The 27,690-nt window shown below is 36.5% G+C and overlaps 2 protein-coding genes across 4 annotated transcripts; both read left to right on the forward strand.

Annotated features, from left to right (window-relative positions):
* The first annotated feature begins 818 nt into the window (after positions 1 to 818).
* LOC126501729 (prolactin-7D1-like) lies at positions 819 to 8,755 on the forward strand. Of its 2 annotated transcripts, none has more exons than XM_050142561.1 (6): positions 819 to 955; positions 2,801 to 2,976; positions 4,310 to 4,348; positions 5,258 to 5,362; positions 7,727 to 7,906; positions 8,465 to 8,755. In XM_050142561.1, exons 1-6 carry the CDS (start codon positions 925 to 927, stop codon positions 8,681 to 8,683), a joined length of 750 nt encoding a protein of 249 aa, XP_049998518.1. In that variant the 5' UTR covers positions 819 to 924; the 3' UTR covers positions 8,684 to 8,755. The 2 variants fall into 2 exon arrangements, with proteins under 2 accessions (XP_049998518.1, XP_049998517.1); XM_050142560.1 differs by having other exon boundaries at positions 834 to 955; positions 2,798 to 2,976.
* A 9,916-nt stretch (positions 8,756 to 18,671) lies between these two features.
* Positions 18,672 to 27,475, forward strand: LOC126501728 (prolactin-7D1-like). Of its 2 annotated transcripts, none has more exons than XM_050142558.1 (7): positions 18,672 to 18,760; positions 20,184 to 20,225; positions 21,117 to 21,295; positions 22,104 to 22,142; positions 23,543 to 23,650; positions 25,671 to 25,850; positions 27,147 to 27,475. In XM_050142558.1, exons 1-7 carry the CDS (start codon positions 18,730 to 18,732, stop codon positions 27,375 to 27,377), a joined length of 810 nt encoding a protein of 269 aa, XP_049998515.1. In that variant the 5' UTR covers positions 18,672 to 18,729; the 3' UTR covers positions 27,378 to 27,475. The 2 variants fall into 2 exon arrangements, with proteins under 2 accessions (XP_049998515.1, XP_049998516.1); XM_050142559.1 differs by having other exon boundaries at positions 18,677 to 18,760; positions 21,120 to 21,295.
* Positions 27,476 to 27,690: the final 215 nt, after the last annotated feature.

Raw genomic sequence — 27,690 nt, forward strand, 5'->3', positions numbered from 1 at the left:
AGATAGTATATGTTCTGGTTGCATAAGAAGAAGAAATTGAACTTGTAATGGGATGGGAGAGTGGTGTGAAATAAGAACCCGGTGAGAACAAGTCAAGGTAATTAACAAACGGAGGCAGATGTTTTCACTAATTCTCTGTTGGTATGATTGTTACAGTAAATAGGTTATAGTTTAGTTGAATAAGTTACAATTAGCTCTAAGCCCAGTTCTGCACACTGAGCTAATGTTTGTAAACCTGGCTAAAAAGCCTGTGACTGGAGATGTTCTCGGTTCCAAAAATGAAGGCTTTTGACAATGTTTTCTTAAACTAATTTGATTTCTCTACCAAAACAGCCTCCTTGACATCTGCATTTGAATATTAGACACCCTTAGGTGCCTAAGATGGAAAATCAAACATTTCACAACATACCTTGGATGTTGTCAAAGATTTATGCTGGTAAAACTGCTCAGTGTACTGTGGCCATGTGTTCAAATTCTACAAAATCAGTGAATTATTTATGACCTCCATCCAAGTTTCATTGAACTTTTCCGAAGAAATCATCAAAATATTTAAGAATCTGAAGGAAATTTAAGAAGGTCTCTGAGATAGCTGTTTACCTAGTATCTGAAACTGCTCTCGGTCTTTATAAGGAAGAAATAGCTGTGGTTACTCCTAAAATAATTTGTGTTCTCCCCCACACCTAAAACCAAGATAAGCAGCGCACGTAGAACTAGAAGCCAGGCTCATGGTAACGAAACTATTTATACCCCTGAGGGGAACAAATAATGATAAATGACACGATGCTTTCTTTTCCTGCTACCTGTGTGCAGCCTTAGGAATCCTGTGATAGAGTATAAAAAGAGGTGGCGAGTTAGTCGGAGGCAGGACTCCAGTGAAGTGTCTTCCCCGAGTCAACAGCTAAGCCGTGGTGGGACTTAGCAGCGATGCCACTGACTTTGACTCAACCGTGCTCCTGTAAGTAACTGTTTACTCTCCTCCTCCCAATGAGCTTAAGCAATGCATTATATTGCAAAGCTTGTTGGGAGAGTTTACATCTCCCGTGTTGTTACTTTTCTTACCGGGAATGAAGGACATTAATACTTAAACAAGGAAAGTAAAGTCCAGTGAATCTGAGAAATATTTTCTAATCATTATTTTAGAAGCAAATGCAAAGTGCGTTTATGGATCTGTATTTCCCAAAGAGGAATAATGTAGCCTGGAGTCATGTAGCAGCATCTAGAAACATTTTGCACTGTTTTAGGTGACTGAAGTAAAGAATATGAATATTACTAACACTTTGTAGTAGAAATCATGATGTGTCTAAACAACCTTGAATCGTCAGGAGAGACCTACAGAAGGGAATGATCTATCTCAAAAAATCGAAAATTCAGATATTGAGACATTTGATGGGACCACATGAGCCCATGGGTTCAGTATATGGGACATGTAGAATGAAGAATGTATCATGTTCTGGCTTGAATAGAATGAACTAAATAATATTTTCTATTTGAGAACAGTGTATACAAGTTTAGGAGATGAATCTATAAAGTTTTGAAAATTTAGTTCCAGTAAAATACCATTTTAAAAATGGAAAATTTGCTAACATTTGGACTTTTTCTTACTATTTTTAAGTAAAACATTTGGAATAGCATAAATTGGATTATATGAAATAAAACCTAAAGTCATTGGATCCTAGCACTCCTTTTAGACTGCTAAAATTCTGCAGATGCTAAATTGAAAAGCAGTATATGCACCTATTCTAAACATAAATATATGAGGTGCATAAAATTAATTGGGGGAAGCAGCATGAGTTTTTTTTTGTATTTAATAGGAATTATCTATGTAGAATTGTTTCTGTTTATCTTTGAAAATAAAAAAAATAGTTAAAACCTCAAAATTGAAAGGTGGTTATTTTATAGGTAAGGGAAGTAAATAAATGAAGGTTAGTGGGGCTTCCTGGTCCATGTGCTCAAAGGCAAAACTTGTTATTTACAAATAACTTCTGCTGATACTTGGCACTAAGACTTGCTTCCACATGAGATCCCAAAGTACATAAGATATGAACATAAGAAATATACACATATGACAGGACTTCCATGGTGTTGGCATTGAACCTTCTCCACCAGGCAATATATTAAAATGAAAACCCTATGAAATATCAATATACCTATAAGGCTTCCCTTTTTTCAAGATAATTTGATGATATTACACAGGTTTTTCCATTCATACGATTGCTGTAAACAGCCCGTTCACAGAGAAACCAAGTGCAAGCTTTGGGGAAATGTTGAATGAGTTTATTACCATGCATGAGTGAAAGTCAGCATACAAAATCCTTTTTATGACGGGGTTCTCTTTCTCCTCAGAATTGAGCAACAGGCAGGCATGTGTTTATCCCTATGAAGCAGTCAGATACAGTAGAAGGTGTTGTGCTGTCCTTGTACAAATTTGAAGGTTTCTAAGGAGTGCAGGACAAGGTCTTTCAGAGAGGGACAGCTGAAACTCAACCTAAGTGTTCAAGATGTCAGCTTCCTAAAGAGAATGGCTTCCACTCACTCACAATTAACATAAACTCCAAATGTTTGGAAATTTCGGAATCATATTTGATAGAGATCCAAAATGGTGCGAAGTCATCAAACTCCCAAACTGTATGTGTTAATTATTATTAGTTATTCAGTTACGTTTTTACAGTGGAAGAAGTTTATTCCCTAGCACAGTTTTACAGTGCCAGATCATACAAGGGAGGACATCAAGCAGAGATATTGTCACTGTTGATAACCTCATATGAAGAGTTCTCAGTGGAGCTTTATTTCTGCATAGCAGGGACTTTCCTGATGCTGTTGCTGTCAAACCTCCTCCTGTGGGAAGGGGTGGCATCTACGCCCATGAATATCAGTGACGCTGGCCTTAGTGAAGTGTCCCTCAAAGATCTGGTGAAAAATGCCCTTATACTGGCTGAGAACATCAGTGACCTTGCTACAGACATGCGCCGAGAATTTGTAAGTACCTCACTAACCCCAACTTTTTCCCAAAAGGAACCTCCCAGATGATGAGTTCATCGCATTATAGTTTAATAGGAAACGTAATGCAACCTATTCCTAATATGCCTTTCAAATTTACAAGAAAGTCTATGGTACTTAAAGTGCAACAAGGAGAATGTTGCAGTTCCATGAAATCTTAAAGACTTGTAAAAACTTTCAATAGGGCAATGGCACTGGGTTTTGATCCTACTTCATGTTCTGGCTTTGTGAGAACCTAGCCAGTTTGGATGCTCACCTTCCTAAACCTGGATGGAGGGGGGAGGACCTTGGACTTTCCACAGGGCTGGGAACTCTGACTGCTCTTTGGACTGGAGAGGGAGTGGGAGAGGAGTGGGGGGAGGGGAGAGAAGTGGGAAGAGGGGGAGGGAAATGGGAGGCTGGGAGGAGGCGGAATTTTTTTTTTAATTAAAAAAAAAGATATAGACACCAAGAAAGAGGAAAAATGAAACCCCAATAAATGTTAATAAAATCAAAAAAACTTTCAATAGTTTTAATTAAAATAAATAGTTGTATTTAAAATTGGAGTTGTAGCTCAGGGATTAAAAACACTGACAGCTCTTCCAGAAGACCCAGGTTTAATTCCTAACATTCACACGGAGGCTCACAACTCTGTAAATCCAGTAGGTCTGAGGCACTCTCACACTGATAGATACAGGCAGAACACCATTGCAAGAAAGAAAGGTAGGAAAGAAGAAAGGAAGGAAGGAAGGAAGGAAGGAAGGAAGGAAGGAAGGAAGGAAGGAAGGAAGGAAGGAAGGAAAGAAGGAAGGAAAGATTATTTGCCTCTATGTAACTTTTCTAAAAACACACATAAGAATAACTTTTCTTAAATTTGCAGTCATGACCTGAAAACCTAGAAGATGTAACTGCTGAAGAACTTGGACTTCCTTACATTCTTTGCAGCAGGCCAGTCTCCAAGGCATCTTAAGTTATCACACATTAAACATTATAGAGGAAAAAGTGTATTATTGAAGGTTGAACAGAATGACTGGAACTAATCTAAACTCAGATGTCAAGAAAGGAAATAGATATATTCTGTTCACAAAAACCCCTTCATCTAGAAACCTTTTTTTTTTTTAAAGGTTTCCAGTGCATGAGTTTATTTAAGGGAGGACTGAGTTAGAGGTGAAAAGGGCTTGAATATTATCTGTGTAAAGGTCAATCAAGAAGGAGACAATTGGGAAGGCCTCAATAACAGGGGTACCCAGAAAATGCGTCCCTACATTTACAATAAAATGTATTCGTGATGTTTACTCACACATTTTTTTTTCATTGCTCCATTCTGTTTTAGTTCTTCAACAAGTACTCGTCAAGAATATTCAATCAAATTGTAAGTACCTTTATTGACTTCTCCCTTCTCCACAAAGCATCCATGCTAATGATTGCACTGTAGTGTTCATAAGAAAGCAGCAAGAACCAATTCAAATAAAACCCCTGCAGAGGTGAAGGGTGAAGGAACCTTCAGCCACTGTAAGCAGGATGAAAACGAAACAGCTTTGGGGAACATGTTTTGCCACGGATAAAATGATTGTTCATGTTATTCTCAAATTTATGTTTTATTTTTTTAATGTTTATATTTATGGGAAAATTGTAAAGATTTTAGGAAGAAGATAATTTTGATTATGTATTCAGTAATATGAACCCTTAATTAGTATCTTATTTTGAACTTCATCATTGCTTAGTATTTCCTAAAATGGTTAACTTTTATGTTTAATTTTGTTACAATTGAAACAATTTCATTAATGATTTATGATAGACTTTTAATGGTATAGGTGTATATATTCACTGGAAACAGGAAGAAAATACTTAATTTATTTAATGCCTAGTTTTAAAAATGAATTTAAACTAACACCAAACAAGAAATTAATTAATAATGGTACATATTTACCATGACATGCTCAAAGCACACTGAAAAATGCTGTTTAAATGTTCCACATTTTTACCATTACCATATTTAGGGGTTATCTTTACATTATATAGTAAATTTTAGGATTACTGACAGAACAATAAAATGCTAAATAGGAAAAAGGATATTAGAAACTGAGATGAAAAGTCAAATGAAGTTACTGACTTAAATGGAATATTAAGTAAAAGAGTTACTCTCCTAATTGTAGATTGCATGCAATGCTAATTTGTAAAAATTATACATCTATTAAATATATTACTATTTTGGTTGCTAGTTCATTTTTTTCAATTTTTAAATATCAGTTAACTCAAATTTCCTCTTGAACATTTTCAGATGTTAAATTTGCAATGGGACGTGAATAAGGGGAAAATTTTAAAACACTGCCACATTCTTCCCATCGAATCTCCAAGCACAATAGAAGAATTCAGGAAGAAACTGGTGCGTTCTCAGCATTTCATCTAAACAGCTAAATTGCTGCCCTGACTTTGCCATGGTGTACCTTCCTATGAGCACTGCCAGGGGTGTGGTAATCTGAAGGGCAGGAATGCCAAGTGAAACAAAAACCACAGTATATACTTGATAAATTACAAAGGAAATCAGATATTACATAATCGTTTAGTAGATCATTATATACCTACCATTTAAAAGATCTTAATTTTAATCAATTAATTAATTATTTTTTAAAAAGAAAATAATATTTTCATTTTACATACCAATCCCAGTTTCCACTCCCTCCCCTCCTACCCTTCCCTCAATCCTAATTCCCTACCTTACCCCCATCTACTCCTCAGAGAGGGTAAGGCGCATTGCTTTGGGGAAGGTCCAAGGCCTTCCCTACTACATCTAGACTGAGCAAGGTATCTGTCCAAAGAGAATAAGTTCCAAAATGCTAGTACAAGCTGTAGGGATAAATCTCGGTGCCACTGCCATTGGCCCTACAGTCTGCCCCAGCCATACAACTGTCACCTACGTTCAGAGGGACTAGTTTGGAACTATGCTGTTCCCTCCCCTGTCCAACTAGAGGTTGTGAGCTCCCATGAGCTCAGGTAGACTGTTTCAGTAGGTGTACCCATCATGGTCTTGACCTCTTTGTTCATATTCTCACTCCTCCCACTCTTCAACTGGACTTTGGGAGCTCAGTCCAGTGCTCTGATTCAGGCCTTTGCCTGTGTTTCCATCAGTTGTTGAACAAAAGTTCTATGGTGACATTTAAGATAGTCATCAGTCTGAGTACAGGACAAGACCAGGTCAGACACCCTCTCTTCTATTGTTTAGAGTCTTAGCTGGGGTCACCCAAAACAAACAAACAAAAAAAGATCTTATTTTAATAATGTTTTGCCACTTGGAATTGACTTATTATTCTGTAAGAAACTTTGAACAAAAGTGAGCACCTATTTTTTTTTTAAAAACACATTCGTGTATATGGTTAAGATATGCAAAGGCAATAGTCTTTATTATAAATTAATAATGTCTCCACATTGATATGCCTGTCATTATTGACCACCAAGCTAATTCTTCTATTCTAAATATCCTGGTTCTACATTTGCTTCTTATATTTGAATGCCAAACTCCTTGAGTTTATAATTTCTTCTATGTCTTAACCAAAAGTACCTGGACAAGGGAGTCTTATAAATCCTGTCTACTGCTCCCCAACAGAAAATCACTTCCTCAGTTGTGATGAGAAGTCTAACAGTTCTGATTACGTTTTGTTATGACTCTCCTTTCTTACCCATGACCATAACTTACCCTCCAGATTATTAACTTAAGCATCACTTATAATTAGTAAAGTAAAAGGAGGGTAAGGTGGAGACATGATGCTTCTGAAGATTTACTCTATTGTAGAAATGTCACAAAGTAGCTTATTGACATTGTTTGAATCAATCCTCCCAAATTGCAGCTTGGATAAGGAAATGAATGCTTTGAAATGTTTTGTGGAACTTGTATCATCTGCCAGCCCAGTCATAATGGAATTTTGAACTTTATCAAATTCAAATCCTCTCTCTTATTCACCCTCTCCCAGCTACCTGCACTGCCGTAACATTTCCCCTGCTTTGTCCTTTCATATTCTTCCCACATTTCTGCCAGTGTGCATTGAACACTGTTCTGCTCTTCACTCTCCTTATCACTATATTAGTTAAAAGACTTAAACATAGTTCAAATACAATCCTGACATATACTGAAGCGTTAAAATTGAACTGTTGTGTCCATGCATGCAAGGAGCCTCATTATTCTTCAGTATACTTGTTAGAGACAAGGGAAGGGAGTGTTGTAGACCAAAGAACCATATTTATTAATGACCGATTGTCTACAAGGTACCTTTCTATTAATATCCTAAAGTTCATAATGAGTATTTTGCAAACATCCTCTCTAACTGATGTCATGAATACGATTTAAATGATTTGCTGTTGAAACTGTTAATATCTGTCTTTCTGATTCTAGTCCAGTGAGCACCTCCTCAGTTCAAGAAAGCCTTGGGTGAGGGTCTGTCTCATGGAAGAACAAAACAATCAAATGTATAATGCCTTACCGGGAAGGCAGTTGGTAGAATTTCAGACATAAAACAGAACATGTTAAATTATATAGTTTATAGAAACTATTATTTATATAAGCAGTTTCATTTTTTTTAAACTACAGGTGAATATTTTGACTTTTACATTGCTACATCATTTTCTTCTCAAGAAAATCACACTTACACATAAGAATAGCAGATGATGAGTTAGTTACTGCTTCCTAATTAACAGTCATGTGTAACTAGTCCTATATTTCACTTATCTTAATTATTGTTCAATTACTGTTACATAGTTTGAAGACATTTTGAATACGACACTACTTATACTGCGTGACTGGAAAGATCCTCTGAAATATCTAGTGAAACAACTCCATTCTATGCCAGGAGTCCCTGATGTTATCCTATCAATGGCCGAAGCCATTGAGGACCAGCACAAAATTTTTCTAGAACACATGATGAAGATAGTACCTAAGGTGAGTAATCTTCTTGCCCTCTGATTTTCTGTTTTATGGATAGTGTGATATCTGTAGTGAGTGATAAACTTTGAAACACTTAACCCTGCAAGAACAAAGTTAGGCATCTAACCTTGTTTTCATCTTCTTCATTACAAGGTAGACAAAAATACAGCAAGTCCTGGGCTGATAGGAATACCCTCAAGTACCGCATTAGATATTCTTAACATAATCAACCCTGGCCAAAATGCTTTTTAAGTGAATGAACTATCATAGTTCTTCCATTGTCCCTTGAGCAGAGTTTATGCTCAACCACCAGAGTCCTGGTATTCCATCTGTCTTATTACAGTTAACTTTAAATTTAACTTTAAACAAAAAGATGTATGTAAGTCTTGCGTCTAGATGATAAAATAACTTATAGTGCCCTATTATTTAAAAAAATAGAAACATGGAAATGCATGCCTGTAACTGAAATTTCACATTTATAGTATTTGCTTAAGTATGATTCAGCCTTTAGAAGGGGAAAGGTCAAATGGACACAAATCATGATAATAAGTAACTGTCCTTTCTGGTCAATAGGTGAATCCTGCAATCCAAGAAAATGAAGCCACCCGAGTCTGGTTAGATGTGAGAGCTTTGCAGATAACTGATAAAAGGACTCAATTTTTGGCTCTTTATATGTTTTCGCTCTGCCTGCAGCTTGACCTACGAGTAGTTGAATATTATGTCCATCTCCTAAAATGTCTGCATGTGGATGGTGACATCTGCTTCTATCCAACACGTAGTACACCTTCATGAAGCTTCTTTTAATTTTATGCCCTTTGAATGTATGCTTAAGTGTAGTGGGTCTATTAATAAAAGGCACAAGATATGTCATAGCATAGAAAAAATTGGTGCTATCTTTTATTCATTTAGTAATCAATTTATCAATAGCAATGAGATCTCCCTATCCAAACCCAATGTCTTCAACTGGCAAAGGGAAAAATGCAAAGCTTAGTTTAGAACCACGCTAAGTTAGTGTGGAAAGAGTTATTGGGATCAATGAATGAGATCATAATTCAAAGCACATTCTTTCTATTACAGAATCAGAAATATGCCTCTAAACTAAATTTCCTAGGAAAATGGCCTGAAAACAAAATTACCATGAAGCTTCACTACGACTAAGTGCTAAGGACGTTTTGAATTTAAGTGGCTACAGTACAAATATGGAATGGCTATTTCCTCATCCTACCGTTTTCAAACATGTTTCACAGAATTTTGCCTGCTTTGCAACATCTTAGATATATTTCACCTATTATCTTCCCTTTGTGTCTCTGGAATCTCATTTAGTGTAGTTTCAATTTTATTGTTGAAATTAGTTGATATACTGCTCTCATTCTCCTGTGGATCAAGTCACACAGAGGGGAAGGCTGAGATCATCCATTTCTACAAAAGTTGTAGACTTCCTACTTCTCTCTGTCTGTTCCTTTGCCTTTGTCAGGATGAGGTAAAGAAGTAGGAAAGGGGAAAATCACTCATTGTCAACTTGTGTGGTCAAATCAGACAGACCACTGACAAGGACTTTTTAAAAATGTTTTCCTTCTAATGAAAATAGAACTTTTTCCTCAAATGATATACCCTGATCACATGTTATTCACTTCCTTATATTCCTCACTGCTCCTTCTCCACTCCCAGTTTCTTCCCACCTCCCTTCCCATCTGGATCCAGACCCTTACTATATCTTATGTGAAAAGAAAATTTAAAAACAAACAAACTACTAAGGGAGGATGATTAATATAATCTATTTAATATAATGACATAAAACAAAACAATCACACAAGCAAAATCTTTCATCATATTGGATGAAGCAAACAGCAGGAAATGAGCCTAGCAGAGGTCATACAAAACAGAGGCCTATGTATTTTCACACTCTAGAACTGAATAAACACCCTAACTCTAAGGCAACACACACACACACACACACACACACACAAAGGACCTAGTACAGACCCATGAAAGCCTTGGGTCTCATGCACGCTGCTTCAGTCTCTGAGGGTTCATGTGTGCTTTGATCATGTCCATTTATAGGACCTTGTTTTCTTGGTGTCCTCTGTGCCCTCTGGCTCTTACAATCTGTCTGCTTCCTCTTCCACAGGCTCCCTGAGACCTGAAGGAAAGGATTTTTATGGAGACATCCATTTATGGCTAAGTGTTTTAAAGTCTCTCATTCTTTGCTCAATTCTGGCCATAGGTATTTTTTTCTCATCTGCCGAAAAAGGAAGCAGAGCCCTGGTCTATGAGTATAGATTGCTGGGATTGTTTTTTGCTTTTTGCTTGTTTGGTTCGTTGGGTTGGCTTGGTTTCTCTTTTTAGAACATTAGTATTGGTCTTTCTTTAGATCACTAAGTCTCAAGTTCTTGATCCCCTAAGTAATGTCAGATTCCATCTTGTGGAGTGAGTCTTCAGTCAAACCACTATGGTGACTCCCACAAGATTTGTGCCACCATTGTTGCAGCATAGCCTTCAGGCAGGGCACCATTATGGATCATGGGGTTTTTGAGCAGCTTGGAGTTTCTGTTTCTCATTTGCTGGCATTCAGAGTACCTGCCTGTACCAAAGCTACTAAAACATAGGGGCAAAGGTTCTCAGTAAGTAACAGCTCAACTTTCGCATGTCCAATGAGTTGTGTAGGTATTGTTTTCTGCAATGTGGCCTTGCTGTTTGCTTGTGGTGAGCAACCTATAGTCTTGGCAGCCATCTGACTTGTCTGGGTGTTCACATGGAACTTCTTGGTCAACAAATCAATTTGATATAACCCAGTCCCAGGATTGGAATCTGACAAGGTCTTTTCCCCCTTCTCTCATGGAACATAATAGTGTTTTCTCCAGATATCTAGTGAATGGCATACTTACTCAGAGAGATTACAAAACTAGATTTTTAATCCACTCCGGAGCTTTACCGTGAGACTCCCGTAGGTCTTCTCATCATGAATGCATGCTACTGAAGAAGAGTGGCACAGAGTGTGCTTTTTAACCAACTGAAACAGGAAGCCCACACATTAGAATCCCATCAGCAATGGGTAGCAACAACATACAGTCACTGCTGACCCCTTCTTGGGGTCCTGACAATTTCCTTCCTTTTCTGCTCATGTAGAAAATATAAGAAAATCACAGAGGTTTCTGGAAATGAGATGTCATCCCCTCTTAAAGTTCAGGATTAAATTTATCTAGGAAGACTATCCTAAAAGTAACTCACCCAGACATATCCTAAAATCCTGTCAACACAAATATGACCTCAATACAAAAGTAAGAAACTAAGAGTTCATCTTGTCAGCTACCTATAAGCAACCAAGGGTACAGGTTCACCTGATTGCCGCATCTCTGTAAAGAAAAGTATATTGCCAAGCTGTGTTTCCAGCAAATGCCAGGGATTTGCAAATGTATATATAGACAATTAAAGACTGCTCAGTCAGCATCTTGATAGACATAAAAGAAAAAGACTTTGATGGACAGAAGAAAATTGGGTAGTGGGGAAGAAAGCAAATAAAGGAAAAACCAAATCAGAAAATATGCAAAGAAACACATTATGAAGAACAACATACTGTTACAAACTTGAACTCACAAGAATTTCAACATATCTTGCACTTTAGACCCTGCTAGCAAATATTTTCTCTTTTTTCCCATGCCTTTTGTCTTCTCTCTTGTTTTCCTCAAAGTTTCGTTAGCTTTAGAAGTAAAGTTTCATAATCTACTTGATTCCTTGGCCTTAAAGAAAAACAAAGTGAGGCCACTCTCCAGGTCAGAATTCATGAAAAATTTGTTCTACACAATAAAAGTTCCTGCTGCTTTTATTCAGTTGTTCAGCCAAACAAATGGCTTTCATCATAGTCAAGGGTGCTGTTACCTGAAATTTTCCTGTGCCTCTGTCTAGGATAATTCCTATTGTGTAGAAAGTCATTATCTGAACTAAACTCTCAACCCGTCTCACTTTTTGAGTTCACACAATTTTATAAAACATGAATTTCACATTGTTATGTAAGTTCATAACAAGATTGAATTTTATACTCCGGTGTGTTGGCAAAAGGCCTATGTTCAATAGTGACATGTAACTAAAATCTAAACTTTTAGATAAGATTCACTATAACTATTTTTGTCAAACCTAATTATACAAAGAGTAGCTAGAAAATATATTTCAGAAAAAGATAGCAACCATTCTTGCTTTCAGGAGGGTTAGCGTACAATCTATGGATTTCCATTTAAGATGACAAGGATTACCAGCAGAGATATTAAAACAGGAACAAACCAGTGCTAGAAAATGTTTGCTCTGATAAAATGAGAAATTAAATATCCGAAGCACATACCAAAAGAAGAGGTAAAAATACCTTTTGTTATATGTTGGTTGGCCGTTTTGCTTTGCAGCCTTTATTATTTCTTGTGACTGACTTTGTTGACTCCCCGTGGGAGGCCTAACTCTCTCTGAGGAGTAGATGGAGAGGAAAGATACAGGGAGCAGAGCAGAGAAGGGGAACTGGGATTAGTATGTAATATAAAAAAGAGATTGTTTTAAATAAAAAAAATTAAAAAAAACCTGCTGTTGTCTTCAGCTGTCCCTCTGGGGGTTAAGTGACTCAAGCCTTCATCTGGAATATATTGTATGTGGAAGCCTCAGTGTATGAAGATGAAATAATTAACAAAATACGAAAAACTACCTTTCTGTCAGGAGTTTAACCGAACTTTGTGGGGGATATATAAACATTTAAATTATTGTACAAGGTAAAGGATACTGCTAAAAACAAAAAAAGCTACAAAATCAATCAGAAAATAGCAAGTGAAACCAAACTATTGCCCAAGTTTCAGGAATTTGATGGTGTGAGGTGAAGTTGTAAAGGTGTTATAGGGTAGTGGTTCATCACAATGGGCAAACAAGCCATCCACTGTCATTCTATAACATACCTTCATTTCCAGTGAGAAAACTGAGTCTTATTATTATATGTTGTTAGTAAGCAACTAACCTTTATTTTTAAGAAGATATTGTTTCATCTATAGGTGCTTCTACAGGGTGATAATGTGCTTTGCGTTACAATGGATGGCGTATCAATTTTGAGTTTGAGCTCAACCTATAGGCAACATATTTTACTGCAAGAAAGCAACACTCCTAGAACTCGAAAACACAGATGTTTATCTGGTGAAGAGCTACAAGAATGTGTAGGTAGCAGAAAAACGAAAAACTAAGATGGCTGAAAATCAGCTGAAATACAAGGCTGACACTAAGAGAAATTTAGCAAAGGCTCCTCAACGAGGGGTGAATCAAAGGACATAGGAGCCGTAGAGGCATCAGCAGGCTGTGGCTGTAGTTAGGGAGATACTGAGTAGATAAAAAGGATGAAGAGACTCCATGAATGTAATCATGATTGGAAACTAGGAGAGAGGATGAAGATAATTTTCTGATTGGTTTTACCTGAACTTAATTTGTGTGTATGCCATTCACTTTGCACCAAAAAATCACAAAAACTGTTCCAGCTTAGGTAAATCATGCATATTAGAGTCAAAGGTAGTATATGCTGTGCCACAGGAAAAGAGTTCCTGCTGCTCACCAATGATGCATTATAAGTCACTTTTATTTTCAGTGAGTTTGAACTAGATGAAGGAATCTGATACTCTTCTGACTTCATTCAATTTTCAAAGAGTTTGTGATTCCTTATGATACAGGATAACTCAAAGCTCACGTTTAAAGCCTTGATATCCAGGCTTTGGAACTATACTTAGGTGCTAAAAATTTAAAAGATGTTAGAAGCAAGTTAAGTCATTGCTGTGTGCATCAAAAAAGGAATCTTTCTCTCTCTCTCCCTCTCTTTCTCTCTCTCTCCCTCTCTTTCTCTCTCTCTGTCTATCCCCTCTGTCCCATCAACTCATCGAGTCTAGTTTTTGTTAACTGACCACACAGGCATGGGGCCTGTCCTAGTGTGTGGTTGATATACTAGGTGTCACACTACTGAACCCATCTGACCTTCTCTCTTCTGGTAGCAATTAGGTACCCATAGTTCCTCAGCAAAGAGTTGGACTTGGTGCCTACTTCCAATCTCCTTGCTAGGATTTTCCCTGGCTTGAATTCTTGTAGATCTTTTGCACATTCTCAGTGTCTGTGCTTCCGCATACCTTGCTGGATCTGGAAAATACTTCTGCTTTGAAGTCATTCACTGCCCCTGGGTTGGTCCTTCTCCCATGATGATCCTGGAAACTTAAGGGAAGGCCGATGAAATAAAGATATCTCATTTAAGGTCAAGCACTCGGAAGTTTCTTCTTTTCTGAACATTGACAAGTTGTAAGTCATCACCCATGTTTCCATCGTCAACAGATCACCTGCGGACAAATTTTAATCTCATTATCACAAGAGAAACACAGAAATGTAAATGGAAGGACAACATGATTGCTCTTCAAGCTCCCAATTTCTCTAACACTGAACTCAAGGATTACAATAGAGAAAGTTTGTTCATGTTGAATATAAGTGGCTAGAATATAAATCAAGGTTGTAACTTGCTAAAGTATTTAAGACGGGGTTAATAAGGAAAACGTTAAAAGGAGTCATCGAGAGAAGAATTTTGGGAAGTTTGGTGTGGCATGAAAAGAGCATGTCTTGTGAAAGTTTGAAAGACCTTTGGAAGAGACACGTGTTTCTTAAATACTATAATGTGTAGAGGACGGTTCTCTAAAATATTATTGCTAATTGAACAGGGCTTCATGGCAATCTTAAAATTTATCAGACATGGGGGGCAAGAGAGCGCAGGTATAGAGATAGTAGTATTAAAGTGAAATGCATTAGCTTAAGTGGTAATGGGTAATTATGTCTAAAAAATATTGTACCGTGTACATTTTGTGCTGACAGTCATTAAGCTTGTGGTCATTGACCTATTGGGATACATGGTGCATGCGAGGTAGGATATCACCTAAGGACATGGAAGAAAGTGGAACTTCTGTGTTCGTTGGAAATAGGATCCTTTGGTTCTTGGCCCTTTTAGAAGAAAACTGTGGATTTTAAGTAGTGGCTGATCATACGCCAGTCACACGCAGGTGTTCTGACAATGTCCTGTGTGTAGGTGAAAAGGGTCCATTCCGCTATTAACTCTTGACCAGTACAGTGCGAACTTTCTACACTAAGGCTTCTCACCTGATCCGTTAATGGTTCTCAAGATGATGAATCCTAATGACACCTGGGTAAAAAAAAAAAAAATTATACAAATTCTATTATGTTATTTATTTATTTTACAGCTCCACTGTGGTTTCTTCTCCCTCCTCTCCTCCAAACCCCTTCCCTCTAATTCCCCTCTGTTCCAACCCCCCATCCACCTCTGCTCTATTTCAATTCAGAAAAGGGAAGGCTTCCTAGACACATTAACAAAACAGAGCTTATCAATTTGCAATAAGACTAAACACCTTACTTAGGATTAATGCTAGGCAAGGCAACCCAGTATGAGGAATAGAGCCCCCACACCAGGAAAAGAGTCAAAGACCGCACTTGTTTAATGCACAATTAATAAGTGCTCAAAGACAAAAAATTGGGGTTAATCTGAAGGCTAGAAAAGCAAAACAATCAGTCACTGGCTCTTACCTCTATCTCAGTTCAAAATGCCCATCCTGCCTCCAGGAATTGTAGAATGAGACTGAGACTGAGAGCTGTCTCCTTCCATTTTATAATCCTCTCTAGTGCTGGGATTAAAGGCATGGGCATACACCAGTAACACCTGGTTTCTATGACAAGCTAGTGTGGCTACTGGGATTAAAGGCATGTGTCACTGCTACTTGGTCTGCAAGGTTGGCCAGTGTGACCGTTTTACTTTTCTGATCCTCAGGCACATTTTGTTTATTAAAAGAGAAATAAAATGCCACTACACCTGCTCTCACAATTATGAGTTCTACCAGAAGACTAAGCTACACAACTGCCACATACATGCCAAAGGTCTAGATTCATCCCATGCAGACATGCTGGTTGTCAGTTAAGTCTCTGTGAGCTCCTGTGAGGTGATTATTTGATTCTGTGGATTCTCTTGTGATGTCCTTGACACCTTTGGCTCCTACCAATCCAGCCATATAACTTTTGACCTACGGTCTGTCCTGTCTATGGGATATGTTGAAGTAAAAGTGACTCAGAGGTTGTGGGAGTAGCCAACCAATGACTGGTCTATGTTCAAACACATGCCATGAGAGTGAGCCCTCCCCTGACACTGCCTGCCGTGCTAGGACCCAATGGCTAGATGACCCAGAGACCTAGAATAGAACCAAACATAACTGGGGACAAATCAATGTGAACATAGTGATGCCTAATGATGCTCTGCTATAGTCATAAATTGGAGAGTGGCTCAATTGTCATCAGAGAGACTTCACCCAGCAGCTGATAGAAACATGCAGAGACCCAAAACCAAGCATTAGGCAAAGCTTAAAACATCCTTCTAGAGAAAGGGAGAAAGGACTGTATAAATTAACCTTTATTACTGTAATGAAACACCCAACAAAAGAAACTTTGGTGAGCAAAGGTTTATTGAGGCTTGTTTATCAAGGGATATAGCTTATCATGGCATAAATGGTGAGGTGACTGGTCACATTGCTTGTCTGAGACACAGTTGATAAATGTAATGGGGCTATCTACATTTTCGATGAATCACTACCCCTGAGGGACTCAGATGATAGGAATATAATCTGTTGGAACTGCCTTGGAAATTGATACAGAAGTTTCTTAACCATCATAGTATGGGTAAAATTACTTCATCTTGTCTAAAAGTATCTTGCTCTGCTATAATCACTTCGGTTCTTGACTTAGCATCAACAATGATATTTAACATGACTAAAAGGTAAACATTCCTGCAAATTGTATTTCTCCAACAACTTGTATTTTGGGATGTACCACGGTTCCAAAATGTGTGGTGCTGTTCCCTCTATTGTCTTCCACATTTACTGATTTTATAGATGGTTGCAGTTGTCTACAGCTGTGAAACAGTAGATGGAGGCATGATTGAACACACAATGTTTGCAAAAATGGGTATTATCATTTAATGCTGACCATAACCACACTAAACAGATGCGAACTGATGTTGGCATTCAGTATATAAGGTTTTTTAGAAAGTTACTAATTTAGTACTAAGAAATGAAAAGTTCTATGGTTATATCAGTGTTTTCTCCAGGTACAAAAGTTGAGGATGGTCACTTCTTTATTTAGGCCTCTGCAAGACAGTGCTATTCTCAATGAGGCATCTGGTTTCTTTATTTGGAGTCCTTCTTAATTAGCAAAGGAATGGGTTATTTGAGAAGAATTCACATGCTCAACTTAGTCAGTAGGTAACAAGTCCTTTCTTCCATTCTACACCCATTATCTTTCAGAACACTTTCTGATCCTCATGGCCTTTACACTGTTCTGTAGTCTATGTCTTTTCAATGATAGAATTGTCTACAGAAAGTTTCAAAGACTGGGTGAAAATATCTACTCTGTATTCTCTCTTTTTTTATAATCTAATATATTCAGCTTATATTTCAAATTTGAAAACAAGGCTCTCCAATTCTGGTATACATTATGACCTCAGCAGAAAAGAATGCACAACACTTTCACTAAATTGTGATGATTGATATTTGGGGCAAATAATACCCAATATTGTAAATGGCACATCATTTTTATCCTCTTTTTATAAGTCCAACAACTGTTGCTCAGTGCTCCAAAAGTATTTGGAGTTTTCATTGGTTAGATGTTCACCAAAGCACCACATTTTTTATTCAGTCAATAGCAGATCATAACTTTTACCTCTTCCTGTAATCATTGAATCATTAGTCAGATATTATAATGACTTGGTGGCTTCTTATTAGCTGTTCAGTAGTGAAGCCCAATTGACCATGAATGTAATAGAGAATATTGACAATGCATTTGATATACACCACATTCAATCTAAGAAATTTGTAATGATAGGCCTCTTGCTATGTTTGCACATTAGAAGAAATCTTACCAGGACCAATGTGGACAATTGTGTAGTGTTGCCTGAGTTTCATAATTCCAGATGTCACTAAGAGACTTATTCATTTCAAATGAAGGCAATTACCAAATAAGTCAGATGTATATGTTCAATCAATAGTCATTCAGCATTTGGTGTAAGTGCAGCTAAACATGCTGTATTTAATTTAGGACCAGCCCCATGAGGAGAATCTGTATTTATTTCTGTAGTCTGGATAATGCTAGACCAGGGATATTCTGAATCCTTCAGGAGAGCCCTTGATATTTTGTTAAGTTCATGTGAGTTACTCACATAACAGACCCCCTTAAGCTCCTGCATTTGCACTTTATATTACTCTTGTTACGTGCCTAGTGTGGAGAAACAAACAAACAAGCCACAGACATTGGCTGAAATTTCAAAAGTTAAATTTCTCAATATGGGTGACTCTTACAGTGGCCTGTGTTCTAATGTTCAGAAAAACACTGAAAAACCTATGTCCTCTCATCTAAGATCCAGTGAACATTTACAAGAGGTGATGGGAATAGAGAAGGAACTGGAGAAGAGAACGCAGGTCCAGGAATCACTGTTTTCTGATAGCTAGAGGTTGACTTTAGACTTCATGGAACAAAGAAAGCTCTGGTGCTTTGCAGTTTAACTAACCCTCTAGACATGGCCCTCATATTCTCTAAATTATGCTCAAATGACTGCTTTAGTCATCATGGCAATGAGATGCTTATCCGTAAGGAGGAAGTATGGTGGAATCCTCATCTAGATTCCAAAGTTTGCTTCCTTTTGTACCCAAGCCTTAGGGATGCTGTGCTCTACTATATAAGAGGTAGGACTTCAGCGAAACAGTTGTCCCGGAACAGCAGACAAGCTGTGCCGAAACTTTACAGGGATGCTGCTGCCTTCCACCAAGCCATGCTTCTGTAAGTAATCTTTCTCTTAACCTCCTCTAAGTGAGTTCAAGTAGTGTATTCTTTTACAACACTTGTTTGGACATCTTATATTTTGGTGTCATCTTTGTGCAGTCTAAGTGAATGGACATTTGTTCCTGCTTAGCCAATATGAAAATACAGAACTAAGAAACACTTTCTAATCATTGCTCAAAAAATAAATGCAGCGTATATCATTAGATTAGCGAGGGTTCTTAAAAGATAATCTTCTTTACCTCTAGACATGGAGAAATGTCTAGAGGTGTTTTGCATTTTCTCTTTCTTCTTTCTTTCTTTCTTTCTTTCTTTCTTTCTTTCTTTCTTTCTTTCTTTCTTTCTTTCTTTCTTTCTTTCTTTCTTTCTTTAGACAGGGTTTCTATGTAGCTTTAGAACTTGTCCTGGATCTAGCTCTTGTAGACCAGGCTGGCTTCCAACTCACAGAGACCCACCTGCCTCTGCTTCCTGAGTGCTGGAATTAAAGAGTAATTGAGTTCAGGTAGAAAAGAAGAATATTGCCAGCATCTAATCATAGGAACAAGAGTTGTTTATACACAGAACTCAAATGTGCAAGAGAGGTCCAGATAATGGGATGATAAATCTTCTAAAGTTAAAATTGCTTACATATATTCATTTACTGGAATGAGATTGTCAGAATCATGGGCTGAATTTCTAACAACTTCAGAAGGAAGAAAGTAACATCTTCTCATTTTTAATTTTTTATGGGCTGTTTTACTGGAATGCACTTAATCACAGTACCAATTATGGGGACATAATAGGTAAGGTTAGCAGGTGTGTAGCTATACATCTTTGACAATGTAATTCAAGTAAAATACTCTTGCAAAATATGGAATTATACTATTATTTGCTTCTATTTTGATAATATTTCAAAGTAAAATGAATCACTAGCAAGCACAGATATATTGAGACAAGGTCTCCCTATAAAACTTTGACTGATCTAAAACTCACTATGTAAACCAGGTTGATTTCTAAGTCAATGAGATCCATCTGCCTTTGTCGTTTAAATACTGAAGTTAAAACTGTGCTTTGCCATTCCTAGTCTTAAATTGTATTTTATGAAATGAAAAGCCAAAACCATTTATTGTTTTATACTAATCTTAGACTTTAAGTTCTTCAAATGATAAATGGAAGGAAATTATACCTATATCTATTTAAAACATAAATATCTATCATACATAATAATTTGGGGAAAGCACATGGATCATTGTATATTTGCTTTCTACAATAGGAATTATCTAAAAATAATATGTACTTTGAATGTGAAATATTGATGGTTATTTTGTATGCTACATAGTTATTTTTATCAATTATTTTGAGTATTTGAGTCTAGATGTTTTCCTTGAATAAAACTTACCAGTTCCCTAATTTTCTGTTACACATTTCAATTGGATTATCTAAGGTTCTGCAGATCAGAAGTGTTTTCAGACTAATGCCACTAAAGGTAAGTAGATATTTCATTTTGAAACATAACATTCTGTGTCATTTTGTTGGGCATGCAAATTATTGACACATTAGGATTCTGTGTTTATCCATTAGTAAAAGTTAAATTGGATAAATTGATGTTGAAACCATTTTGATCATTGCAGGAATGCTAATTTAAAGGATGTTGGTTTACAAAGCAAGAGAAGTAGATACAGTCAACGTTACTAGGTCTACTTTGATCAAGTGATCAAGTGGAAAATCATTAAGCCTTTTAAGTATTCTCTTCATCAATATAATTTGATGATATTGCATAGGATCAACCTATCTGCAGAATTATTATTAAACCTGTAAAAACTTATGACAAACTGCTAATGCATGAAAGCATTTTGGTAAGTTTAAAAGCAGACTGTAGGTCCTCTAAATTATAGGATTCCCTTCAAACTCAGTATTGGACAATTGACAATAATACACTTATTCTTGTTAGGTACAATAATGAAGAAAAGCCAGCAGTGTTGACCTTGTCCTGATGTGAATATTGCCTACTAAATCCAACACAGTCTTTGAGAGATTAACCAATGAAAATTATGACAAAATTCCCAAGACATAAAATTATCTACAAAATGACTCCAAAGTATTCACGCACAGTTAACTTAGAGTATAAATGTTTGAAAGTTTCTGATATCAGTACAAAATGTGGGAAATCCCTGTTTTTACCAAACTATAGAAATGTGCAACTTATTTATTTAATTATATTTGCACAGTGGAAGATACTGATTTACTCTCACAGCTGGACAGCACCAGACCATACAGTGGCAGGAACTGTGGACAGATAAAATTACTCTTGATAAGGAGGAAGAAGTACCATTGTTAACCTCAGATAAATTGATCTCCATCTCCCATTTCTATAAAGCAGGAACACTCCTCTTGATACTGGTATTAAATTTGCTTCTGTGGGAGAATGTTGCCTCTTTGCCTGTGAATGTCCGTGGAACTGGAAATGGTCAAGTCTACCTCCAGGACCTGTTCAATCATGCCATCAGGCTGTCTTATAACATCAGTGAACTCAATAGGGAAATGCGCAAGATGTTTGTAAGTACCGCGCTTACTTATTGCTTCTTCCCAAAAGGAGCCTTTTTGTCAATAATTATACTGTAACACATTTAAAATAATTGTAAACCAAATTTATAATTTAATAACTAACACAGATTTAAAAAAAGCTACTGAGAAGTGGAATATGAAGATCAGGATAGTTTCATGAAAACTCATGGTTTTACAAAGCATTAAATGATTTTTGAAATTGTTTCTACTTAATGATTAAAAGAATATCAGTTTGAACCAATAAAGAACAAGAGGTTAAATAATGCAGTTGTATTATGATGGTGTTTGGCTCAAATTATTCAGAAAGGTTACTGGTAAAACACAATTGTCACATGAAACCCTAAAAGATGCAGCTGGGAAACTGCTCTGGTTTTCTCGTCTATTTTCACACGGTCTCCACCGATATCTTCCCTTTGGCATCGTGCATAGCCAATAGAGGATCAGTGCATTGCATTGAGCACAGTGGAACTAAGAGATTGAATCTATATTATGTGATTCAAGAATAGAAAAGAAATATTAGCTTTCCAGAAACTCCTCAATGCCAGGAGTCACAGTTTGAAGATTTCAGTGGATGAGTCATTCAGCGGGAGTGATTGAATAGAAGTGAAAAAGGTTTAATCATTTTGATATCTGCATATTAAGATACCTGTTTCAAGCCAGTTATTGTTGGGATGTGGTCATAGACATGACTTCAGTAAAACAATGACCACTTAATAAATGTGTTTCTGAAGCTATAATAAATTTGCATTCATGTTGCTTTTTACTTATAACTTATTTCCTTTCCCTGATTCTATCTCAGTTCGTCAGTGACTTCTCTTCAAACAAATTCCTTAAATTTGTAAGTACCTCGTTTATTTCTATCCCCCCTCCCTGTAAAACCTTTATGTTCATGGCTTCATTACAATTTAAGTAAGAAAATGTCATTAACCAAATACATTTCGCAGGTAAAAGATGCCACTGCCATTATAAAGCAAACAGACATTTTTCCCCCCAGAAGAATGGGAAATCTTCAGGAAATCCCACTTGAGGAGAATGCTATGATTTCTCATTTTCTCTAAATCCATGTATTTTAAAGTTTTATTTGTATTTGTACCTGAGATACCAAGCTGGAAGAATTGTGGCAGAGGTAGAAACATCATATTTTGGTCTTGTTTAAACGGAGTTACAATTGTGTTGTAGTTCTTTATGTGTAGGAAACAGAAGTACACTGAACTAAAACTATGTCATAGAGACGCACTAGCTTTTTTTTTCTTCAGAAACCCCCAATGCTACCAATAAATCCTTATTTAAAGCTCTCCAGTGCTAGAGTTCATTCAGTAGGAGCACTAACTGGCAACTAAAAATAGGCTCTCTCCCACTGACCACCTGTTGTCTGTTCAAGGTCGGTCAGTGGGAAGAAGAAAACAGGATGAGACTTGAGTACAGCAGTAGACGTGAAGAGATTGTCCCTGACTTTACAATAAATACTTGTTCATATTGTCTTTTTATTCATGAGTTTCTCATTTCTCATTCTTGACTGACTTTTTTCACATTCTTAATATTCCTGATAATCCATTAAAATTTTGCACATTAGCTGAATATTAGTTTTAGATAACATTTATTTTTATAGTATATGTAAGTAACTATATTCAAAGATAACATATAAGCAATAATTAATGATTTATCGCTTTCAATTTTTCTGTCTTATTTTCTGGAAATAGTCAGTTTGGTATGCTTATTTTTGTTAAATATGATGCAATTCCAGTCAGGATTCATGATTAAGTGTGAATGGTACATATACATATATTCACTGGGAAGGGAAAGAAAATGTGTAGATTTACAATGCCCAGATAAAAGAAATATATTAATTTGGATTAGCAGGAAACAAATACATACAGATAAACATTTACTGAAGCATTAGACTCAAATCAAAAGAAAAATTGTTCTTAAAATATGTTGTGTTTTGTGCTTTTTTCATTTCTAAGGCCTTTTATTATTATAAAAATTTTGGAATTAGTGGCAGAATAAGAGAAAAGTAAATAGGAATGGATGACAGATTAGAAAATTAGATGAAAAACTAAATTAGATTGCTTACCTTAAAAAGGGAAAACGTGGTTACAGATTCCCTCTCTTCATGGTAGATTTTACGCAGTGTTTATTTGTAAAAATTACACAAATAGTTAATAATATTCTGGTCACACGTTCATTTACTCAATTTCCAAATTCTAACAAACTTCATTTCTTTTTTATTGTTTGCAGATGTTAGAATTGAACAAGGAAGAGGAGAATATGCCCAAGATGCTTGACAGCTGCCACACTCCTCCCATCAACACCCCAAAGACAATACAGGAATCCCGAAAGTTAGCAGTGAGTTTTCATTTAAACCGCTGAAACAGTGCACACTAACTTTGGCATGCTGTAGCTTTCTTAAGTACTACAACAGATGTGGTAATCATAGGAGCACAAGCAAGGACTACGAGTGAGCAGTGGAATAAAATCATGATACCCAGTTGATAAATTATAGAAAATCAATTGTTAAATAATATTGTGGCAGATCTCCATAAACTGATCCTTTAGAGGATCTGGTTTCACTGATGTTTTGTCAGTGTAAATTGACTTATTTTTCTATAGGAAATTTTGAGTGGAGTAGGACATCCCTATATACACAGATATTCAGTGAATACCTAATATAAACAAAAACAGTTGTCTTCATTGTGTATCATTGGCACCTTTTTCATTCCTGACTACCATGGTAAGTCTTCTTTATCTCAAGACTGTCCTGATTCTACAGCTCCTTCTTATGCATGTGTTCAGTCTTCTATGAGTTTGTACTTAATTGAAGGCACCTGAACAAGGGGTTCAGTAAAATCAATGTAATTAATGTTCCTCAGAAGGAACTCAAGACCCCAGTTGTGATGAGAAACTCTGTATAGTACAGAGAATGTAATTTATAATTGTTATGACAGATGAGTTGGAATTTCCTAATATAAATTACCCTCTAATAAATTGATTTAAACATCATGTGAAAATAGTAAATGAAACTGTAGGAAGAAGAGGTGAATGAAGAAAAATGTGTGTAGAGACCTACCCCATGACTAGACAGTCCCCAAAGTCCTTTATTGATATTCTTTCAATTACCCTCCTAAAAGATGACTGAGATGAGGAGCTAGAGTTTGAAAATATTCAAAGAATTTAAAACACATGTATGTTGTCAGTGTGGAGTGTTGGCTGTAATGTAGCTCAAGTCCTTGCTCCAAATCACATAACACAATGCTTCCAACAGCTGATTTTACATTACTATTTGAACTGTTCATTTGTTCTCCATCTTTTATGTCTTTCTGTTGTAATAGCAGTTGAATTCCTTTCTACTCTTCACAGAAGCACCCCTAAACGTATTGAAAAACCATAGCAAAGTTTTAAAATTATGAAATGAGTTTCTTGTATGAAGTTGGCAGTGATTATACACTGGAGCATCAAAATTCCATTGCCATTTGTATTAATGCTGTTATTAAAGACAGAGCATTGGAATGTTTTTTTTTTAACCTGCATTTACTATCTAAAGTACCAATTATCTAAAGAGAAGGGAAAGAGAAGGGGAATCATAGAGACTGAGAGAAGTACATTTATTAATATCAGGTTGTCCTAATAATATTTTTACATTTATCCTAAAAGAGCAGTAAAATACATATGATTTCAAACAATATACCTTACTTGTTTTATAAATCTAGTAGAATGATATGTTACTGAGAATGATGGCATGTATCTTTCCTAAATCAAGTTCTTTGGGAATGTACTTCATTTTTACAAAGCCTTAGATTCTCATGACAAACAAAACAATCTAACACAAGAACAATGGCAATGGGTTTTTGACCCTACTGCACGTACTGGCTTTGTGGGAGCCTAGGCAGTTTGGATGCTCACCTTACTAGACCTGGATGGAGGTGGGTGGTCCTTGCACTTCCCACAGGCAGGGAACCCTGATTCCTCTTTTGGCTGACGAGGAAGGGGGACTAGATTGGGGGAGGGGGAGAAAAATGGGAGGCGGTGGTGGGGAAGAGACAGAAATCTTTAATAAATAAATAAATTAATTAAAAAAAGAACTTAGAGGGTATTTAGATTGTAGGATTCAGATGGAGAACAAAACATAATCAATATAAAACTCATTTTTAAATGTAATTATTTATACAGCATAACATTTTATTTTATTAAGATGTAGTTATAAATTTCTAAAGTTCAGAACTCTACCCCATTTTCATATATAAAAATTTCCATTAGATTTGCAAATGGGTATTTTAGTTCAGCCTTTCCGATTGATTACACATCAAATGTAACCAATCTTTCTGTATTTCATTTCTCTTAATGGAATTCGTCAATTATGGACGTATAGCTTGAAGACTTTCTGATAATAATTTTGAATCTAATGGGAACGTGGAAAGAACCTCTACACTACCAAGTGACCAAACTCAGTGGTATGCCAGGAGCCAATGAAACTCTCATGTCCACAGCAAAAAATATTGAGGCCCAGAGCAAAGAACTTCTAGAACTCACCAAATGGATACTCAATATGGTAAACAGTCTTTTTTTTACTTTAATTTTTTTCTTTTGTTTTATTAAATTTTTTTAATTAAAAATTTCTGCCTTCTTCCCGCATCCCTTTTCCCTCCCTCCTTCCCCACTCCCCATGCCCCACTCCCCTACCCCTCCCTCTCCAGTCCAAAGAACAGTCAGGGTTCCCTGCCCTGTGGGCAGTCCAAGGTCCTCCCCCCCTCCATCCAGGTCTAGGAAGGTGAGCATCCAAACCAGCTAGGCTTGGTAAACAGTCTTCTTAAAAGTCCACTTTTCTCCTTCATGAAGCTGACTACTTTTGAATTATCCATCTTGAAATGTCCCACTTTGGAAGAACAAAATTTAGTCAGCTTATCTTGTATGTAGCCTAGAGTCACTTGAGGAATTATCTTGGCTGGGTTTCTAAAACTGTGGTTTTAAAAAAGAAATGACCAAAAGAAGCTTGGGAAGGAAAGATATATTTTTTTTTCCACTTACACTTCTACATCACTGTCCATTACCTATGGAAGCTAGGCAGGAACTCAAGGCATAAACCTGAAGCAGAAACCGTGGAGGAATGCTTACATGCTTTCTCCACCCGTTTCTTTATACAACTCAGGATCACCTGCCCAGGAATGGCACACAACATACCTGCACAGTACCCTGTAGACTTGCCTCCAGGCAATATGCTGGATGTAGGTTTTCAACTGTGGTTCCTCTTCTCAGATAAGTCTTGCTTGTGTCAAGTTGATTGAGATGGATCAACAGTCAAGAGCACTGACTGATTTTACAGAGGACCCTGGCTGGCTCAATTCCCAGCACCCCATGTGACAGCTCAAAACTGTAATTTTAAGATCGGACACCTTTTCATAGACATATATGAAGGCAAACCACCAATGCACAAAAAATAAAATAAAATAAGTGAAAAACACAGCAATGGGAATTAACATAAAAGTTGAACTATTTCTCACAGCTGTTTGGACACAGACAATACCTATAAGCATCTGTTGGTGTTGTTGAAACACTAGGCTGTGTTGAAATAATGCTTTTCTGCTATTTCATCTTCCTAGACTTAAAGGAAACAATTTATCACCCCTAAATTTAATGTAAGAAAATATGGACATGTGCTGGAAATCTAGATTGTCTATACCTAACGATGTCAGAGTCCCCAATACTAGATTCATGAAAGTCAATGTCTAAGAATGAAATTTCCCATTATTAATGTATCTCTAAATACAATTTACTATTCAAAAGGAAAAATGACTAACAAATACACACAGTGTAAATAATCGATGACTGACTATCATTTTGCCACTAGGTTCACCCTGGCATTGAACATGAGGACTATGCTGAATGGTCAGATCTGAAGTCTTTGCAAGCCGCTGATGAAGAAACTGGCCTCTCTGCTTTATTTAAATTGTCCTTCTGCTTGGGAATTGACACGTACATGGTTGACCTTAATCTTAAATACCTGATATGTGTGTTTGTTGGTGGCAATACCTGCTCATTCTCAAGGTTTAGATATGATCCATATGATCCATTCTTTTGATAATTTGTTTTTTATTTTGTACATTTGAAAGCATACATTTGCACAGAGCATATCTTATGCATAAAATAAAATTGTATATTAAATAAAATATTACATTTACAAAGCACAAGAAAATTTGTCTTCAGCTTTTTTCCCATTTAGAACTAAATGTAACAATAACATTGAAACACTGATCACAAACGACATGTGATTAGGAAATTCAAGCAATTTATAACCTAAAGTCATAGTAAAATAATGTTGGTAAAGTTGTAAAATTAAAATATGAGATCTAATTAAAATTCCAGCAAGCTACTTATAACATGGACATATTGGT

This window comes from Alexandromys fortis, unplaced genomic scaffold (genome assembly GCF_014885135.2).
Source record: "Alexandromys fortis isolate MF-2015 unplaced genomic scaffold, M_Fortis_MF-2015_v1.1 scaffold_5, whole genome shotgun sequence".
NCBI classification, from domain to species: Eukaryota; Metazoa; Chordata; class Mammalia; order Rodentia; family Cricetidae; genus Alexandromys; species Alexandromys fortis.

Coding starts and splice junctions, on each gene's coding strand:
- LOC126501729 (XM_050142560.1), top strand. CDS start 925: ATGCCACTGACTTTGACTCAACCGTGCTCCT. Junction 956..2,797: donor TTTGACTCAACCGTGCTCCT/GTAAGTAACTGT, acceptor ATTTCTGCATAG/CAGGGACTTTCCTGATGCTG. Junction 5,363..7,726: donor AAGAATTCAGGAAGAAACTG/GTGCGTTCTCAG, acceptor ACTGTTACATAG/TTTGAAGACATTTTGAATAC.
- LOC126501728 (XM_050142558.1), top strand. CDS start 18,730: ATGCTGCTGCCTTCCACCAAGCCATGCTTCT. Junction 18,761..20,183: donor TTCCACCAAGCCATGCTTCT/GTAAGTAATCTT, acceptor GGATTATCTAAG/GTTCTGCAGATCAGAAGTGT. Junction 20,226..21,116: donor TCAGACTAATGCCACTAAAG/GTAAGTAGATAT, acceptor ATTTCTATAAAG/CAGGAACACTCCTCTTGATA.